Source organism: Oreochromis niloticus, linkage group LG23 (assembly GCF_001858045.2).
Source record: "Oreochromis niloticus isolate F11D_XX linkage group LG23, O_niloticus_UMD_NMBU, whole genome shotgun sequence".
Classification (NCBI taxonomy): Eukaryota; Metazoa; Chordata; class Actinopteri; order Cichliformes; family Cichlidae; genus Oreochromis; species Oreochromis niloticus.
The window spans coordinates 2112034-2132938 of record NC_031986.2 but is presented as its reverse complement, the minus strand read 5'-3'; the positions used below and the strand labels follow the sequence as shown (position 1 = coordinate 2132938).

The 20905-nt window shown below is 40.3% G+C and overlaps 2 protein-coding genes across 13 annotated transcripts in view; one reads left to right on the top strand and one right to left on the bottom strand.

The window, feature by feature from the left end:
• LOC100698887 (diacylglycerol kinase zeta) overlaps positions 1–20905 on the bottom strand; it is a 101703-nt gene that overhangs the window by 7042 nt on the left and 73756 nt on the right. For 5 of the 10 annotated variants that reach the window (XM_025902740.1, XM_025902739.1, XM_019351247.2 and 2 more), the window contains 4 exons: positions 11990–12079; positions 10828–10884; positions 2479–2528; positions 2335–2376 (listed from right to left, as the gene is read on the bottom strand). In XM_025902740.1, coding sequence (XP_025758525.1) covers positions 2335–2376; positions 2479–2528; positions 10828–10884; positions 11990–12079 — 239 coding nt within the window. Of the gene's footprint in view, positions 1–2334; positions 2377–2478; positions 2529–4412; positions 4504–10827; positions 10885–11989; positions 12080–20905 lie in introns of those variants that run through there. The other 5 variants (XM_025902734.1, XM_025902737.1, XM_025902733.1 and 2 more) reach the window with 4 other exon arrangements.
• On the top strand, positions 5695–20903 carry LOC112843773 (uncharacterized). Of its 3 annotated transcripts, none has more exons than XR_003216258.1 (3): positions 5695–6693; positions 19357–19388; positions 19504–20903. XR_003216258.1 is itself a non-coding variant. In XM_025902746.1 (2 exons), the coding sequence occupies exon 1, from the start codon at positions 5979–5981 to the stop codon at positions 6672–6674; it is 696 nt and encodes a 231-aa protein (XP_025758531.1). In that variant the 5' UTR covers positions 5695–5978; the 3' UTR covers positions 6675–6693; positions 19357–20903. The 3 variants fall into 3 exon arrangements, 1 of the variants encoding a protein (XP_025758531.1); XR_003216257.1 differs by having other exon boundaries at positions 19357–20567; positions 20711–20903; XM_025902746.1 differs by having other exon boundaries at positions 19357–20903.

The following is a 20905-nucleotide window of genomic DNA, read 5'->3' as shown; positions in this document are numbered from 1 at the left end:
GTGTGTGTGTGTGTGTGTGTGTGTGTGTGTGTGTGTGTGTATATGAGAGAGTGAGACAGAAAGAGAGAGACGGGTGCAAAGAGTGAGTGAAAGGAGGGGGAGAGAAAGCGAGCAGACTTCAAAAACCTCTAAGAGCGTTTGTAGCTGTAAGACAAATCAAAAACAACACACACACACAACAAAACACACTGTGAATTAAATGAATTTAGCCGAGGGAAAGAATTAAGTAAACCAGAGAAAATAAGATTCAGTCTCACAACACAAGAAAGGAGAAAAGGTAGAAAGAGAGGACACACAAACACTCGCACACGCACACGTCACTTGGTCCATTGAACTCTTCAGTTTGATGCAGTCAGCCTGTCTGACCCTTATGGGAGCTGTGTCTGTGCGTGTGGATGAAAGCAGAACATGTATGCATGTACGCAAGAAAGAAAGCCTGGAGTCACATTTCATTAAAACAAATGTAAGGAAAACAGGACAAAAGCCAAGCCTTACATGTTGAACATCCTGCTGTGTCTCCACTCACAATCATACACAGTGCTGCACCCTCAACTAAGGCTAATGTTTTACAGTCTGCAGCAGCCATAGAGTCATATTCATTGATGGACCACAGTGGACCTAATCTTACTTTTTTGTACCACATTAAACTAAACGTGTCCATTTCCAAAGTAAACAATATTAAACTGGGACATTTTTGCAGAGTGTTGGGATTCCTTGTGTTTTCACCAGTCTCACACTGACATTCACACATATATGTTTAAGGCTTTTCCACCACAATCGCACACCTGGCCTTGTGTTACTTCATTTGAATAATATTTGCTGCTTCTTCTTCTTGTACCACACAGTCAGACAACAGGAACAATGCCAAAGTGCAAAGACTGACCTGTGTCAGTGTTTGTGGATGGTCTGACTAAGCAGCCAATATGCTGCAGTTTTGAAAGCAAACTTCTCTCCGTTCTTGCTCGGTGTCAGATTTTCTCAGCTCCACAGTTCAGGACCTCTGTCACCGTGGAGGTCACCACAGAAGGCTTTCAGAGGTGACTGCAGGCAGGTCAGATCACAGAGCGATACTTTGGACTATGGGCAGGATGTGATTTGCCATTGTATTACTAAAACAAGTAAGGGCTTCCTTGATGCTTCCACTGTTAATCCCAGAGGAGTTCTGACAAGTGTGGAACTGTCAGACTACAGAGCAGTTTCACGCTCTTCCTGAAGTGCAGGCCCAGTGAAGATGGTGGGATTTCCTGCCTTTGTTTACAGTAAATAGATTTTTTCTTGTATTTCTGGCTGAACTATGAACAGTGACACTGGATTGGATGTGGAAGTGTTCCTAACCCCGCAACACCATTCCTTTTAATTACATGGTCTGCTGTAGCTCCTGAAAGAGAACTTATTTGCAGAATAACTGTTGGGATACATTATTTCTTTTATTATTGAGCTATTTGCCCAAACTTTCTTTCCAGTGAGTAATCCCTCCCTATTTTTATTTCAGGAAAAGTTGTCCAATCTTTTTATAGTAAATCCTCTTACTGACCTTCTGTCTGACCAAATTCAGTGTGACATTCTTCTTCAGGTGTTTTTGGAACAATTTGTACAGACTTTTGTTGCCTCTGTTTTTTCTGAAACAGTTGCTGAGAATATGGTTGTCAAATAAATGATGTAAAAATACCACAAACACTGGGATACACAATATCCCAATTTCTGGCAATTCAGTAGGTATAGCGGGAGGTCAGGAGGTCGATTAGAAGGTTGGTGGTTCGATCCCTGCCTCCCCCAGTCTGCATGCCAAGTATCCTTGAGCAAGACACTACCTCCCAGTTGCTCTCGGATGCATCCATCCACAGTGTGTGAATGTTAGCTAGAAGCACTTAAAAGCGTAGAAGACAGTGCTCGTGTGAATGGCTGAATGTGGCGTGTTGTATAAAGTGCTTTGAGTGCTGTATAAGAATCAGTCCATTTAGCATTTTAAAACATGTGACCAGTGGAAATATCAATGTGTCCCTATGCAGCAGCTCACTCTCAACTGGCAATTTTCATGAATAACACTATTTTATTAGCAGTTATTATTGTTATTAATGATGACTTTAATAACTGACAGCAACAACTGGGTCGTATTCACCTAAAACGTAAACCCAACACAAACCTGCTGGCAAACCAAGTGAAAACATGCAACATCCCAAAGAGAACAAAACCACAGAGGTGCTGACAGAAAAGGAAGACACAGCTGCCACCCATGTGACTCCCAGCATGCTAAAATGAGTGCAGGCAGAGCGAGTCTGAGGAAATGTGTCAAAGAAGAAAAGAGTCTTTCTTGAGACTCAGAAGCTGTCTCACTTCTCTGTCTTCCACACAGACTTGTCAGGTACACGTTCAGCTCTGTGTGGAGCGAATTGTTTGAGTGAAGAAATCAGATATTATTCAGTCAGGTCCTACAAGTTATGCCCCAGATACTGTGTATGTGTGTGTAGCGTGCATTACCTTTTTCTCTCTCCTTTTCTGTTTCGCTCATCTTTTGGCTCTTTTCCCATCTGGAGAAACAAAGACACCAAACACGTTGATTGCCTGTTCAAAATAACTAGTGTGTTCTTTCATGGTTCTGTCACACTGTAGTAAAAACAGGACAGCAACCTGCTTTCAGCTAGGAAGTGTCAGTGGTTGCACTGAATCTTTTTGGATTTGGTGATCACCTGCAAGTAGTTATGGCAACAATGTCATTACCAAGAGGCTGAGCATGAAACGTTCCATCGCAAGATGACCGCACAAGTCGGCTGGTCAGAGGCAAAAGTGTCTCCAAACAATCACGGCCTGACTCGGACTGCCTACAAATGAATACGCAGACTCTGCAGTCAGACTACAGGGAGTGCAGAATTATTAGGCAAATGAGTATTTTGTCCACATCATCCTCTTCATGCATGTTGTCTTACTCCAAGCTGTATAGGCTCGAAAGCCTACTACCAATTAAGCATATTAGGTGATGTGCATCTCTGTAATGAGAAGGGGTGTGGTCTAATGACATCAACACCCTATATCAGGTGTGCATAATTATTAGGCAACTTCCTTTCCTTTGGCAAAATGGGTCAAAAGAAGGACTTGACAGGCTCAGAAAAGTCAAAAATAGTGAGATATCTTGCAGAGGGATGCAGCAGTCTTAAAATTGCAAAGCTTCTGAAGCGTGATCATCGAACAATCAAGCGTTTCATTCAAAATAGTCAACAGGGTCGCAAGAAGCGTGTGGAAAAACCAAGGCGCAAAATAACTGCCCATGAACTGAGAAAAGTCAAGCGTGCAGCTGCCAAGATGCCACTTGCCACCAGTTTGGCCATATTTCAGAGCTGCAACATCACTGGAGTGCCCAAAAGCACAAGGTGTGCAATACTCAGAGACATGGCCAAGGTAAGAAAGGCTGAAAGACGACCACCACTGAACAAGACACACAAGCTGAAACGTCAAGACTGGGCCAAGAAATATCTCAAGACTGATTTTTCTAAGGTTTTATGGACTGATGAAATGAGAGTGAGTCTTGATGGGCCAGATGGATGGGCCCGTGGCTGGATTGGTAAAGGGCAGAGAGCTCCAGTCCGACTCAGACGCCAGCAAGGTGGAGGTGGAGTACTGGTTTGGGCCGGTATCATCAAAGATGAGCTTGTGGGGCCTTTTCGGGTTGAGGATGAAGTCAAGCTCAACTCCCAGTCCTACTGCCAGTTTCTGGAAGACACCTTCTTCAAGCAGTGGTACAGGAAGAAGTCTGCATCCTTCAAGAAAAACATGATTTTCATGCAGGACAATGCTCCATCACACGCGTCCAAGTACTCCACAGCGTGGCTGGCAAGAAAGGGTATAAAAGAAGAAAAACTAATGACATGGCCTCCTTGTTCACCTGATCTGAACCCCATTGAGAACCTGTGGTCCATCATCAAATGTGAGATTTACAAGGAGGGAAAACAGTACACCTCTCTGAACAGTGTCTGGGAGGCTGTGGTTGCTGCTGCACGCAATGTTGATGGTGAACAGATCAAAACACTGACAGGATCCATGGATGGCAGGCTTTTGAGTGTCCTTGCAAAGAAAGGTGGCTATATTGGTCGCTGATTTGTTTTTGTTTTGTTTTTGAATGTCAGAAATGTATATTTGTGAATGTGGAGATGTTATATTGGTTTCACTGGTAAAAATAAATAATTGACATGGGTATATATTTGTTTTTTGTTAAGTTGCCTAATAATTATGCACAGTAATAGTCACCTGCACACACAGATATCCCCCTAAAATAGCTAAAACTAAAAACAAACAAAACTACTTCCAAAAACATTCAGCTTTGATATTAATGAGTTTTTTGGGTTCATTGAGAACATGGTTGTTGTTCAATAATAAAATTATTCCTCAAAAATACAACTTGCCTAATAATTCTGCACTCCCTGTAGCAGCAGCGTTCTGGTTTCTGCCTCCAGTCTGAATGTTATTGATCAGTCAGGTATGAATAGGCTGTATCCCAATAATCTGAATCATCTGTCAGAGAGCAAAGGATATTTGCTTTAATGCAACCTTGAAACCTTTGTCTGAAAACAGTTTAGTTGCTTTGTTAGCTCTTTGTGAAGAGTGATCAGCAGGCCTGGATATTCAATCATCCATCGTAATTTCATTTTTTTCAGTGAAATCAAAATCGAAGCTTTGGCAGAAAGTGAAGGCAATCTTGTTGCTGCTGTTTGGTGTTTAACACTTTCAGTACATATGAATATGAAAAAAATAAGAATAAATTATAACCCAAAGAACAGATTGGGTGGGTCAATTTAAACCGGCAGTGTTCCCAGAGTAAATGTTCAGTCTGCAGAACGTCAGTCACTGTGAAGTTTGACCAGACTCTACACGCCATCCCTCAGTCTCCTCACCTGCTCTGTGCAGCTTGATGTAGCTTTAATTCAAAAATAAACCCCATGTTATTTCTGGGACACTTTTGAAACCCTCTACTTCCACTTCTGTTGGAATTGTCATATGATGCAAGCAGTGCTTTGTGTGGGATCAGCTCCAGAGGCAGCATCAAAGCAGGAATGTGATATAACCGCGCCCGTTGTCTTCCCAGGGTGAAGCATCCTTCAACATGTTACAGGGGCTTTTGGCAGGTGACACAGCTGGATGGCACTGGAGACTGCACTCACAGGTAGAACCAGCCAGCGTTGTGTCAGTGACAACGCCTGATTCCCAAACTTGACTTAACAAGAAATGTCTAAAAATGGAGTCCAATAATGAATTCATTATTGAATTTATGCTTTTCAACTGATGCCACACATGTTACACCAGTCTGTTAAGGAAGACTTATACTTATACTTCCTTATCCAGAAATAAACTACTCTACTGCAATTTTATGCGTGTACAAAAAAACATTAAAAAAAAAAAAAAAAAACAGGTTTAAATGGAAACTCAGAGTTCCAGACGGAGAGCCAATGTGCTGTGTAAACAGAGACTATAGCCTAAGATCACAAGGACAGCAAGTGAGCTCTCTCACACACACAGCTGTTTAGGGTGCAAAACCAAAACCACTTGTACTCATTATTCAGTGCAAAAACGTTTTAATGAGCACGTTACTATGTCGCTTTAATGAGTACTATTATGTTTTAATGAGCAGAGATATGTGACTTGACTCAAACTGACTGGTTTCATCATTAATGGATGAAAACTATTAGCAAAACATTAACTCACATCAAACCGTCAAGAAAGTCTTCCTCAAATCATATCACACTTCTGAGTGCCCGTCATGTTTCCTAGTGGTATTTGGATGTGGCAGCTTAATTTCAGATCCAGATCCAGAGTCAGAGTGGCACATGATCACTTCCGGTCGAATTGACGCACGCACGCACTGCTTCTCGAGCTAGTTTTGAACTAGTTTTTGTGGATTTCTGTGGATTTCGGACCAGAACCAACGAAGGACGCTAGTGTTAAACTAGCTAGCGGGTCGTCACGGCAACGCTACAAGAGCGTCTCTCAGCATGGGCCCGAAAAAAGTTCTGTCAGCCGAGGAAGGCGACGATATTAAGAAGTCGCTGGAGTTTATGACAGAGGAGATTTCTGCTGTCAAACTGCAGATGAAAGCCATCCTGGACCTGGTCGAGGAAGTTAAGGCTCTCCGCATCCAGAACGCCGAGAAGGATCGGCGGCTGGCGTACCTGGAGAACAGAGTGGCGGATTTGGAGCAGTACACCCGAATAAACGATGTCATCATCACGGGGCTTCGCATCAAACCCCGGTCATACGCCCGGGCGGTCGCCGCTGACAATGTAGGAGGGCCAGGAGAGGAAGATGTCAACTCCACGGAGCTTCAAGTGGTTACCTTTCTACGGTCCAAAGGTGTGGAAGTGGATTATAACAACATTGAGGCTTGCCATCCTCTACCCCGAAAAAATGACAGTGACAAACCAGCCATCATTGTGAGATTTGCTAACAGAAAACACAAAACAGCACTGTTAAAACAAGGGAAGAAACTGAAAGGATCCGATGTCTTCATGAATGAACATCTGACAAAAAGAAATGCGGACATTGCCAGGAAAGCACGTTACTTGAAGAAACAGGGAAAAATTCAAAATACATGGACCACCAACTGTAAAGTATTCATTAAACTCAATGGAACACCGGAACAAGCCAAAGTGTTGGTCATCAGAAATATGGAGGAGCTGGACAAATACTGAGGTTCAACTTACACTGGAGGTATGAATACACACGTGACGTGACACACAACACAACACATGGCACAGTCCAAAAGAACTTCATCTGCATCCGGCAACAATATCAATATAACTCATTGGAATTCTGTTTATGATAATCTGGAACTGAGAACATTTCGATACACAGACCATAATGTTCTAGACTTAGAAAAGGATATAGACCCGGAAAATAATTTCTTCTACAATATCAGCAATAACTGCTGCTACTTCACTGATGAACAGTTTAAACACACCATCAACACGGAAAATAAATTATCAATAATCCATTTTAATAGCAGAAGTCTGTATGCCAACTTCAACAATATAAAGGAATATCTAAATGAGTTGACAAATCCATTTGGAATTATTGCCATTTCTGAAACATGGATCAATGCTGAGAAAGGACTGGACTTTGGACTGGAGGGATATGATGTGAATTTTGTAAATAGAAGGAACAAAAGTGGAGGGGGAGTGGCTGTGTATGTGGATAAAAACCTAAATTACAAGGTGGTGGAAAGTATGACAACTGCAATTGATAATTTATTAGAATGTATAACAATTGAAATTTATAAGGAAAAAGAGAAAAATGTAATAATTAGCTGTATATATAGAACACCTGGCTCTAGTATTCAAGTATTTAATGACTTCATAGAAGAAATATTCTCTAAAACTAATCAAAAAGTTATGTTCATCTGTGGTGATTTTAATATTGACCTGTTGAATCCGAAAAAGCATAAAATGACCAACGAATTTCTAAACACTATGTACAGTTTGAGTTTACATCCTAAAATAACCAGGCCTAGCAGAATTACACCACATTGTGCCACCTTACTTGACAATATTTTCACCAACAATATGGAAAACAACATCGTGAGCGGATTATTAATTAATGACATCAGTGATCACCTACCAGTTTTTGCAGTTTATAACACTAATTATAAGAGAAATCAGCATGAGGAACAACTCAGATACAGACGTGTAAGGACAGAAGAAACTATGAATGCACTTAAGAACGATCTATTAAATCAGGACTGGGACAATGTGTACAAAGAAACTGATATTGATATTGCATATGGCATATTCTTAAAAATATTCATGGAATTGTACGATAAAAACTGTCCAACAATAAAATACAACAGAAAGCACAAATATTCAGATAGACCATGGATCACTAAGGGTTTACAAAATGCATGTAAAAAGAAAAATACACTCTATAGGGAATTCCTAAAACAAAGAACAAAAGATGCTGAAAATAAATATAAAAAATACAAAAATAAGTTGACCAATATTATACGTGTATGTAGAAAGGAGTATTATAGTAAAACATTGAACAACAATAAACATAATATGAAGGGAATATGGGATGTTTTAAACGGTATCATTAAAAATAATTCTGGACAACAAAGTTATCCTCAATATTTTATTGACAACGGCAATATTATGGAAAACAGTGCTGATGTGGTCAACAGCCTTAATCATTATTTTGTAAATATTGGACCAAATCTGGCAGAACAAATTCCTGAGTCACTGCCATCAGTAGACTGTAGTGAAAGCCTGATTGATAGGAACCCTAACTCAATGTTCCTCACAGCAGTGGAGGAAAAAGAAATAATTGACACTGTATACATGTGTAAATATAAAACATCTACTGATTGTAATGATATTGACATGATAATCATCAAGAAGGTCATTGAAGGAATTGTAGGACCTCTAACATATATTTGCAACTTATCATTTCAGACTGGAAAAGTTCCAAACAAAATGAAAATAGCTAAAGTTGTGCCGCTGTATAAAACTGGGGATAGACACCACTTCACAAATTACAGGCCAGTTTCTATACTACCACAATTCTCCAAAATCCTAGAAAACCTGTTTAATAAACGATTAGACAAATTCTTAGATAAATATAAATTACTCTCTGACAGTCAATATGGATTCAGATCAAAAAGATCAACATCTCTGGCATTAATCGAATCAATTGAGGAGATTACAAATGCTATAGATCAGAAACAGTATGCAGCTGGACTATTTTTGGATCTCAAGAAAGCATTCGACACAATCAATCATGACATATTAATTAATAAACTAGAACGGTACGGGATCAGGGGGGTTGTACTGCACTGGGTGAAAAATTATTTAAGTGACAGGAAACAATTTGTGAAGCTGGGTGTCCATTCCTCATCATGCTTGGACATTGCTTGTGGTGTTCCACAAGGCTCTGTACTGGGTCCAAAATTATTTATTATTTATATAAATGATATTTGTAAGGTATCTGATATATTAAAATTAGTATTATTTGCAGATGACACAAATATTTTTTGTTCTGGGGGGAATCTAAAGGAACTGCTGGATACAGTTACTTCAGAAATGTGCAAAATTAAAAAATGGTTTAACAGGAACAAACTATCTCTAAATCTAAGTAAAACTAAAATAATCTTATTTGGGAATTCCCTTAGAAATGCACAAGCGCAGATTCACATAGATGGTGTGGAAATTGAAAGAGTACTTGAACATAAGTTTCTTGGTGTGATTATAGATGATAAATTAAACTGGAAGTCTCATATAAATCATATACATAACAAAATTTCAAGAAGTGTTTCAATCTTGAGTAAAGTAAAACACATTCTGGACCACAAATCACTCCACATTCTCTATTGTTCCCTGATTGCACCGTATTTGCATTACTGTGCAGAGGTTTGGGGCAATACTTACCAATGTTCGCTATCATCAATCTTTATATTACAAAAAAGGGCCATAAGGATAATCCATAAAACTGGTTACAGAGATCATACAAATCCACTATTCTTAAAATCAAAAATTCTAAAATTCACAGATCTGGTTCATTTTCTCACTGCACAAATTATGTATAAAGCAATAAATAACCTGCTTCCTGACAATATTCTAAAACTGTTTTCTAAAAGGGAACGGGGATACAATTTGAGGGGGGAATTAATTTTAAAACATCCTTATATCCGCACAACATTAAAAAGTTTTTGCATCTCTGTGTGTGGAGTGAAGCTGTGGAACAGACTAAGTAAAGATATGAAGCAATGTCCGAGCATGGTGCAGTTTAAAAAGCGGTTTAAGGATATGGTTTTTACAGGGTACAGGGAGGAGGTAGAGAGTTGATAGGGTGTTCTTGTCCAATATTTTCATGTGTGCGCGGGTGCACGGGTATGTTGGTATGGGTATATATATCTGTAGGTTGTGTATCCTTTGAGGTGTTACTGGGGTTATTGAAAATGTGTATATGTGTGTATGTGTATATACGTAGGTATGGATAGATAGAAACATAGAGATATATATATATATATATATATATATATATATATATATATATATATATATATATATATATATATATATAAATTAATAAAAAAAAAAAAAAAAAAAATACACATAACATATAATGTAATTGCAAGGAGGTATTTCTGTAGTCTATTCATTACTACATAGTGGAAAAGGGGTGGGATTAAATAAGCTTATGCTTCTTCCTGCTCCTTTTTGAACATGAAAGTTATTTGTAGTTGTGGTTGCTCGTTTTCCTTTTGTTTTGCTTTGTTTATTTGTCTCTTTGAATTCTATGTTGTTGTACTTTTTTAACATGTTCAAAATAAAGATTCAATAAAATAAAAAAATAAAAAAAGTAGTGTTACATGAGGTTTAGAGGAGGACAGCCATTTGTGACTGAGCTAGACCAAATCAGAAACCTGTCTCATACATATACATTAGAAACTGTAAATTTATCACACACAGTTTCTAACATATATAAAGATATAGGAGGCAGGCTTCAGAGAGACACAGAGATATCCTGTATATGATCGACAGGGTTTGTCTGTATTATTGATCTCAGAGCAACTGTTGTTCTGATTTGGTGCTATATAAATAAAAATGAACTGAATAAAGTGTATTTGTGGACAGCATCATACACACACTCGGGAGGCTTTGTTTCAACATCAATTATATAAAATCATTTAATACCAAGCTAATCAAGGCTGTTATGGAGTAAAGTTGGTCCTAACCAGGGAGTCAGTGTGTTATGAGGCGTTCACAGTCTGGTGAAAGGCAGAAAAAACTGTAAATGTAGAGGTATTCTGTGTTGATGAAGTGGTTTAAAAGTGTTTTTAAGCATATTTACCTTTGCCTTTGGTTAGTATCCGCAGCCGTTATGTTGGAACGATGGATACAACCCGCTCTGCAGAATACATTTAGAAAGTTTCAGTGATGCCAAATAGTAAAATCAGTACTCTTTGCTGTAAATAAATGAACACTGTTAAAGCTACATGGCTGACTTCGATGTGTGTTCATTTTATTTTTCCATTTGGAGTAATGGTACTTGCTGATTGCTTTCATTTATTTCAAGTATCTTGTTAGTAGTTTACATTTTTATTACATATTTATTTATTTTTTTTATATGTATATATGTGTTTATTTCTTTGTTATTGACAAAAGCTTAGAAGAAAATTACATTTTCAAGACTTGTAGATGATGAATTGAACATAATACATACAGAAATAAAACATTTGGAAGTTATAATAAATCATTTTTTTATGAAATATAGATGTTCATATTCTTTGTATGTGTGAAGATGTTTGTGCAAAGTTTGGTTAAGCTGAGGAGAAGATACAGACATATATACATCCACATACTCTGATCATCATCGTTGTTATCTTCAAGACTAGCCTGTGTTTATCTCGGCATCTTTGGCTGGATGCACCAACAGGGCTTCACAATGTTTGAGGGTTGACGTCAGCATCAGTGATAACCCCAACCTCCCGCTAGCAGAATAGTTCAATTGTTCTTTCATGTCGGGGAAAGAACAGCGGACAAGTCGGTGGACAAGGAAAATATTCACTGACACGTACCAGAAAGATTTTTTTTTTTCTTTTCAAGTCAAAGCTAGGAGATTGGGATTTGGTTTGGGGTTATCACTGATGATGACTTAGACCTCCAACGGTTAGCTTTCAACAGTTACATTACCATCCACGCTGTTGTGCTGTGCAGTAACACAACACATGCCCAGCTCGATAGAAAAACAACTTTAAGAGGATAAAAAGAGCCACAGAGCTGAAGGGAACTGCACACTAACATGTTCTTTCAGCAGGCACACTGCTTAGACCCTCCTCCTCTTCCTTACTGATTCCTCTGTGGTCATTAACCTGACTATCCCTTATCTCTTGTTCTGGTGAGAGACGCTGTTAAAAATATAGCCCAGCAAGCTGCAGGCTGGAAGCCAAATAGACGAGAGCTGCGGCACAAAACACGTAAAAAAACATGGTGCATATTTAAGAGTTACTAACCGGCTGAGTTTGCTGGTCACAGGTTCTTTGTTGTGCGTCAAAACATCTGCTTCTGTGCTGTCACTGTTCATGTGCTGCCTTGGGGAAGAACTACAGCAGAACACAAAGGTAACAAAGTCAGTGAAAAAAGGTAGAGTAAGCATGCAGCCAGGACTTCATGTTGCCTGGACAGAAGAAAGAGGCACAGTTCACAGATCCACTGAGCTCTGAAGCGTCACGTACGCATGAAAACACATGCATGTGCGATCTCAACAACATCCTTGTGAATATTTGACACAGAAAGAGAGATGATGAATGCAGTCATGACTTTACATTTAATGATGAGAGTGACATGTTTTAGACAGATCTGAGATTCACAGTCATGTTATGAGGTACAAAACATTTTCAGCCTCTCTGCAGCATTTTAGTCCTTACTCGGTATGGTTAAAGAAGTAAACGGTGTGATAATGAGCATGATTGAGGTAAAGGCATGGGTAGAGAACAGAGGAAGGAAGCATAAAGCATTATAAAGGCTGTAAAAGTAGGACAAGCTTAGGGCAAAGCAAGAAGAAACAGCCGCCATGTGAAATTCTCTGAATTTCCAAAACATATGAAACTGGTAGCAGCCTAAGGAGTCTCACACAAAGTCCCAAATCTGTGACACCAAGAGAAAATAGAGAGGACACATAGTGCTTTATCCCAGCAGTGATGTGGTTGTGGTGGTTGCTCTACCATTGTTCACATTTTCCTGAAAAGCAAACCTTGTGGTCATCTGTGTAATACCTGTTCTCTGAGGTGGGAGCAGCATCATGTTACTCTATCTGCAAAAACTCTCAGCCTGCCTTAAAAACACCTTGCCAAGTTATGATAATGTGTTAACATTGTTTTTACTTGACTCTACCTCACTGTTAACACCAGTATGATGGCATGATATCCATTAATGGTGACTTAAAATTATGTCAGAATCAGATTTATATATCCAAGTAGGAATCAGAGTTTAAGCAATGTCACAGGGACTGAAGTGTCCACAGAAGTCTGAGTAATGAGGAGTTTTCACTGACTGTTCATTGATGCAGCAGATTCCTGATGGTTTGCTGCTTATTTCTCCATCAGGTTACACCTCCTCTTTGTCAGCCGTCACCTGCAGTATCTTGTGTTTTATGAATTCAAACAGCAGCTGCCTTTAAGTGGGGATACGGTATTTCCAGATAAACTTGGCAGGACTTGCCTCTCTAACTTTGAGCTGTCCCTACAATGGACTCATTTCTAATCCTGCCTAACTTGGTCACTGCCAGTAAAGACCTGAACATCTTCTGCTCTGCCTCCTTTCTTTGTCAGCACCAGAGTCTCTAACCCATACATCATAGCAGGTCTCGCTATCATCTTGTAAACCTTCCATTTCACTCTTGCTGCTATCTTTGTAGAACAAACACTTGTCTCCATGCACTTCACCCTGTCTGCACGCTTTTCTCCACCTCTCTCTGTTGCTTTGGATGTTTGACCCCAGGTATTTAAACTCAGCTACCTACACCTGTCAGGGTGCTGGGTGTGTGACCCAGCATTTTGAGTATATTTTGTACTTTTGATTTCTTAGGTTATATTTGGATATGTTGAGTTCTTGTGTTATTTTTTGTTCATGTTTTGTCTAGTCTATGTTATCATCAAGGTCCCTTTAGTTTTGAGTCTTTGTCTGTTCTCTGTGCAGTCTGTCTTGTCCTCTATGGACTTTTCTCATGTGTCTCTCCTTGTGTTTCATGTCTATGTGTTCCATGTTGTCAAGCTTGTGTTGTCATGTCTACATCCCATTATGTCTTGATGCATTCTCAATCATCCAGGAAAGTTTATCTCCAAAAGTTGAATCTGTTCATCTGGACGTAGCGTTTTGTGGGAGAAACGTTTCGTCACTCATCCAAGTGACTTTTGTCAAAGCTGGGAAGGCACCTAAAGAAAGCTCCAGCCGATCCAGGAGAGAAGGACAACCGCTGCCCAGGCGAAAACCTGTAGTGATCCCATATGTGTCAGGAGTATCGGAACAGTTGAGACGCATTTTTTCTAAACACCGGGTCTCTGTGGCTTTTAAACCCCAAAATACGCTGCGCCAAAAACTGGTCCACCCCAAGGATTGGGTCCCCCGACACAAACAGAGTAACATAGTGTACGCTGTTAAGTGCAGGAGGATTGCCAGGATTTATACATCGGGGAAACCAAACAACCTCTGGTGAAGAGGATGGCACAACACAGAAGAGCTACCTCATCAGGCCAGGACTCTGCAGTCTATTTACACCTACAGGCCAGTGGACACTCTTTCAATGATGAGGATGTACACATCCTGGACAGGGAGGAACGCTGGTTTGAGCGTGGAGTCAAGGAGGCCATTTACGTGAAAAGGGAAAGACCATCTCTGAATCGAGGAGGGGGCCTAAGGGTACATCTTTCACCATCTTACAATGCTGTGATTGCAGCCATTCCCCAACTCTCTGTGAATGGTACTCATGGCCATTGATCAGTGTTCTTTGATCAGTGGGTTTTGGTCAGTGGTTGTTGATCAATGGTCATGGGAATTTGCATAATTATGATTAAGGAACTGACCTCACAGCCCATTGTTCCTTCAGTGGGCTGGTTTCAGTCATTATGCAAATGTACTGTTTATAAGGTTTGGGGAAACCTGCAGTCAGCTGAGACTGAAGAAGTCACTTGGATGAGTGACGAAACGTTTCTCCCACAAAACGCTACGTCCAGATGAACAGATTCAACTTTTGGAGAGATACATCCCATTATGTTTCCTGTGTTCCATGTTCAGTGTGTTTAGTTTTGCTTCTCCTGTGGCATCAAGTTCATTTGTGTCAGCTGTGTTTCCCAGGGGTTTCCACTTCCCTTATTCCCTTCTGTGTATTTAAGTCCTCTGTCTCCCTCTGTTTAGCTCATGTCATCTCAAGTCTCACTTTTCTCAGGTTCATGCTCAAGCTTATGTTTTACGTTTGTATGTAGAGTTTTCTATGTCTAGCTTTAGCTTTCCCTGTTTAGGTTATAATTTTGTTTTCGCCATTTTGTTTCTATGTTTTTTAGGTTTGTTTGTCTGAGGTTAACCAGCTAACCACTACAAAGGTGGTTGAAAAAAAACAATGCTTGAAGAGAGTTATGACATATCACTGACAGATGCATGCGTACGCTGGTTACTACCCTGCTTGAACCTACCAAACACAATAACATCTGATCATGGATGATTCTTAAAAGTAAAAATCTATGTCAGCAGAATCTTCTGTAGCCACTTTATGACACCCACATGTGTGATCAACAGCTGTTTATATAATTTATGGTCATTTAGGTAAAATGTCTTGTATAGCAGCCACAGCTCCAAAGCTGCTCCAAGCACAAAACAGAGATAAATTGCAACCTCACACTGGACGAATGCAAAAATGTCAAGGATTTGTAATGTTCAGTTGTCTTTGTTTATGTTGTTAAGCCCAGCATCATCTTTGTTTGTGTCTGTGTCAGTCTACACAAAATATAAACTTTTTTTAAAACTGTTTTAAGTTTTTCCCATAAAACAGACTCACATTTTCCAAAGATTTCCAAATTTTGAGCTCTTGATTGTGTCAGTCTTGATTCCAAACTGACAGTAAGTGAAGCTATCAGGTCAAAAATCATTTAAAAAACTAAATGTTTTGTGTGTAGGTGTCCTTCAGTGTGTTTGCCAGAGACACAGGGGAATAGAGAGAAATAGAACAGAGAAAAGTAATTGTAGTGGGAGGAATAACGCTCACCTCTGGCCCTGCGTGGGCAAACCGCTGTGCTGCGTGCATGTGTGTGTATGTGTGTGTGTGTGTGTGTGTGTGTGTGTGTGTGTGTGTGTGTGTGTGTCTAAATACAGTAGATTGGTGCGACTCTCGAGTGCTCTGACATGCATTACGTTTCTCTCTCCATCCACTGTTTTCCTGACTATCTTCCTCCCAAACCTCTCTCTCCCTCACTCTGCCCCTGCCCCTCGATCTCATCTCTCCTCCTCATCCTCCCACTCAGTGCACTCAGCATTGCAAATCAACCCGCCAACACACACACACACACACACACACACACACACACACACAGCCAAAGGGATTTACTGTCAGGATCAGCAGGTTGTGTTGCTATGCTTATACTCATCTTGTACCTGTTACTTTATTTACTGCCTCTTTCTGTTCCACATGCAAATATCTGTTCACAGTTTGTAGCTTACATCTCCACAGCAGTTCAACGTCCAGGAGAAACAGTAAACATTTTTTTTTGCTTACGTTTTTTGTAACATTGGTTTGTTAATTGATAATCATAGTTTGTGACTGGGACACATCAGATCATACAAAAGAGATGAGAAGAAAAGAAAACAGAGTTCAGGCTCTAAAAGTTTGTTAAAACTAACATTAGTAATTAAATCAGTTCTTTATTAACTAATTAATTATGAGAATCTTGCTATAAATGTTTATATAATAATAATAATAATTAGTGTTTTAAACATATTGATGTGCATTTGTGCAAAACTTGATGAGCAGAAAAAAAATGACAAGTGTACTGCTCTGTAGAGAATGGATAATGGTCTGACTGAGAGTGAGCATCATATTATATTTGATGGCTAGACATTTATAAAATTAGTTATTTGGATTTTGGAGTGATAGCAAATGCAATCACACCCACAGTGCTCTACCAAACATTATGTGTTGTTTGTGGCAATTGTTAGGAGTCTAAGTGTTTTAAAGCCCCTAGATATGGATTCATCTACTGTCAGCTGGCTTTAACTGGTTATAGTTGCTATAACTGAAAAAATAAATATCTAAGATACTAACCACAGCCATGTGGCTGTCACAGATGCCTTAAATGAATCTCCATACAAGGACATCTCAGACATCGTGGTCTTTTAGCTAGCCAATGAAGCTTAGTTCAGACCAGGGAAACAGGCAGCAAGAAAGGGTTAAAACATTCCAGTATTCAGTAAACTGGTTAGATATTCATTATTTATTAGCAGTTTGTTTCTTTGTTAAGTGACTCCAGTAATTATATTTATACATTTTGATTGATCTAAATTAAGTTTCATTTGAAATAATCCATCCATCCATCCATTCGCTTCCGCTTATCCTTTCCAGGGTCACGGGGGGCGCTGGAGCCTATCCCAGCTGTCATAGGGCGAAAGGCAGGGTACACCCTGGACAGGTCGCCAGTCTGTCGCAGGGCCAACACACAGGGACAGACAACCATTCACGCTCACATTCACTCACACATTCACACCTAGTGACAATTTGGATTATCCAATTAACCTATCCCCTCAAACTGCATGTCTTTGGACGGTGGGAGGAAGCCGGAGTACCCGGAGGGAACCCACGCAAACACGGGGAGAACATGCAAACTCCACACAGAAAGACCCCGGCCTGATGGTGGAATTGAACTCAGGACCTTCTTGCTGTGCGGCAACAGTGCTAACCACCGTGCCACCGTGCTGCATTTGAAATAATATTTTTCTTTAAAGAGCAACCAATCCTTCAGAGTCAAACCAACACTGTATCAAAGCTCTTCTTTTGTCTAAAAACATTAGAAACACTTCACAAAGCCACAGTCTTGCATCAGGTGTCAAGTTACTTCATTATGATGACCATTTACAAGCACTGTATTTCAGCATCTGATGAATTTCATGGTTTACAGAACAGAAGGATAGAGAGCTTCCTCATACACAACAACCACAGCCAGGTTTGGAGAGGCATCCAGATCCTCAAGAACTTCAAAGGCCATGGCTCCAACAGTAGCCTCACACTAGAAGAGGAGCTCAACAACTTCTTTGCTCAGTTTGAGACCAAAGAAGTTGATTATCATATAAATGGCAGTAGGAAACGGCACGATCACGGACTCATGTTTTCAACCCAGCTGCAACAGTTGCGGCACATCTTGCCATCTTGAAAAAGTACAGAGCTGCACGACCGCCCGATGTGCCACAAAGATTGTGTCTTGTGAAACAGGATGTGATGTGAAAGTTGTCACCAGACACCCACAACACAAGCGACGCGGCAAGCATAAAAATGGCTGGAGAGCGTTCAACCCCAGGAGAGCTGCCGACCTTGACGGCATCCCAGGGACTGTGGTCAAAGCCTGTGCGGATCAACTGGCAGGTATCCTTACCAGGCTGTTCAGCCTCTCTCTGAATCATGCCACTGTTCCCATCTGTCTGAAGGCCTCCACCATCATTCCCATTCAAAAGACTGGAATATACACCCTCAATGACTACAGACCTATAGCCCTCACATCTAAAGTCATCAAGTGTTTTGAGTGGATAGTGTCAACCGGCTTACTTACTGAGCAAAAACAGTCAATGGAAGATGCCATCACCATCACCCTTCACAGACCGGTAAGCGATCTGCATTCCTCACCAAACTGTCCCGATCAGTCAGACTCAGCCACCACCTCTCCCCTCTACTGTCACTCAGCACCAGATCTCTACAGGGCTGCCTTCTAAGCCCCCTACTGTACAGCCTGTCCACACATGACTGTACACCACCCAACCAACGTCATCATAAAGTATGCCGATGACACCTCCGTGGTTACGCTCATGTCTGACGGAGATTAGACAGCCTACAGGGCAGAGGTAGAGAACTTGTCCCATTGCTGCTCAGAAAATAACCTGAAACTGAACGAGCTTAAAATAAAAGAACTCAACATGGGGAGTGGACCTCAACAAGGTCAACTCCCCTCTCATTATAGAGGGAGAACGAGTGGAATCTGGCTCCACCTTCAGGTTTCTGGACACCTAAATCTCTGCCGATCTCATTTGGAGCCACAACACCATAAACTCTGGTAAAGAAGGCCCAGCAGTTGCTGCACTTCCTCCGTGTCCTGAGGGAGAGTAACTGGGCTGCTGCTGGGCTTCTACCACTCCTCAGTGTTTGGTATGCAGGGGTCACAATTGAGAACAAGAAGGCTGCGCAGCCACCAATCTGAGACTGGGTAACCTTCATCACTCAGGCCACTCACACGGACTCTACTCAGACCAAGTCCTTTACACTACTTCCAAGCACTTTGCAACCTGTTCTCTATTGTGTGCTTCTCTCTTATTTTGTATATTTTTTATATTCCTCCTGTTTGTATATAATTTTCATGTTTGTTATTTTTTGTTGATGTCCCACTATTCATATTTTATTACTGCACAGTTGGTGTGGAGCACCCACAAATTATTGTACATGTACAATGACAATAAAGACCTATTCTATTCTATTCTAAGTGCAAAGAAACGACATTTAAGGAAGACCAATAGGAAGACAAGAACTGCTTAAATTCCATTTAAAGGGATAGAAATTAGACCATTAGAAACTTTGACTTTGTTCCGATGAGGACTAATTTGAAATGTTTTAATTCAGCTGTTATGTCCTTGTCAGGTGGAGAGAAGGTGTAAAACATGGAGCTGGAGGTAGGATGGATTTGGGGGTCTTTCTCACTGACATATTCAGAATTCAAGACGGCACTTAACCAACATCTTAAAGAGACAAACCATGCCATGTGGTTTCTGCTTTGTACCTCAACAGGAAAACAAGCAAAAATCCCACCTCTGCCTCTGTAAGACCTGCCTGACCAAGAAGTACCAGACTACCAGGCCTTTACAATCACTGACTTAAAACTAACTGGGATGGTTTGGAGCTGAGTGTAAAGAACGAGAATGAAAATCAGGACCTCCAAGTCCGAGGCCATGGTCCTCAGCCAGAAATGGGTGGAGTGAACACTTCAAGTCAAAAGCAAGTTGGTTCCCCAAAAGGAGGAGTTTAAGTATCTCAGGGGTGTTGGGAACGAGTGAAGGCAGTGGTACAAATGACAGACAGCTCAGTGCCACATCTGCAGTGATGAAGATGCAGCACTGGGTCTGTTGTGTTGTTGAGAGAGAGAGAGTCGAGCAGGACAGTAAAACTGGTGATTTCTACGTTTTCTACTTTCAGCTTCTTCCTACCCTTACAAGCTCTGGGTAGTGCGTGAGATTGGTGATACAAGCAGCAGAAATGAGCTTCCTCCAAAAAGTGGCTGGGCTCTTAGTGATAGGATGGAGAGGAGAGCTTTTACTTCTCTACACTGAAAGGAGAAGGTTGTGATGGTTTGGGGATCTGACTAGGATGCCTTGTGGATGCTCCCTGGGTGTTCTGACCATGTCCTACAAGGAAGAGGCCCCTTGCAGATCCCAGACACGCTGGAAAGATTACCTTTGTCACCTTGCTTGGGAACATCTTGTTGCCCCCTCCCCCCGGCTGGCAGGGTGATCTGGACTCAGATGAGTGACAGATGGATGGATGAACTTCAAAGACTATAACATTATTTTTTAAACAGTTTGAGGATTTTCATATTTTAGAAAATTCAAATGTGTTATTCAATTATTTTGATCTTTTTACTCTATAATGCAAAATATGGAGGAAAAAAACAGTGGAAAGTCCTATAATAAATAGATGTGTTGAAACCTTTCACTGGTGCTGTATTTGAGGAATGTTTTTCAAGATTTTCATCCTTAGATCAAACCAATGAAGCACAGTGCCACAGGCAAACACACAGATGTCAGGAAGATGAAAACACATCTTTGGCTTGGTTCTTTTCATGGGATTTCTTTACAGTAAGAAAATATTGAATAACACCAGTTTTCTCCCCAGAAATTCATTTTTATATATTTAAATAATAACTAAAATTATGAAATAAAATAATAATTAAAACTTAAATGACCCAGGTTTTTGACATCAATCTATACTTTTCCCCCAGATCTGGCCTGGCCCACTGCAAAAGCCTTTGAAACAACAGACTGACTTGATGCCCACTTTCATTACTGGACCACAACACAATATTGGCTTCTTTGTTTTGTTTCATTTTTTTATAACCAGAAACATAGAAGCTGGATGACAGCAACAGACACACATTAAAACACATTAAGTACACATTTGTGTTTAATGTGTGTCT

Excerpts from the sequence above, each read along its gene's own strand:
- LOC112843773 (XM_025902746.1), top strand. The coding sequence starts at position 5,979 with ATGGGCCCGAAAAAAGTTCTGTCAGCCGAGGAAGGCGACGATATTAAG.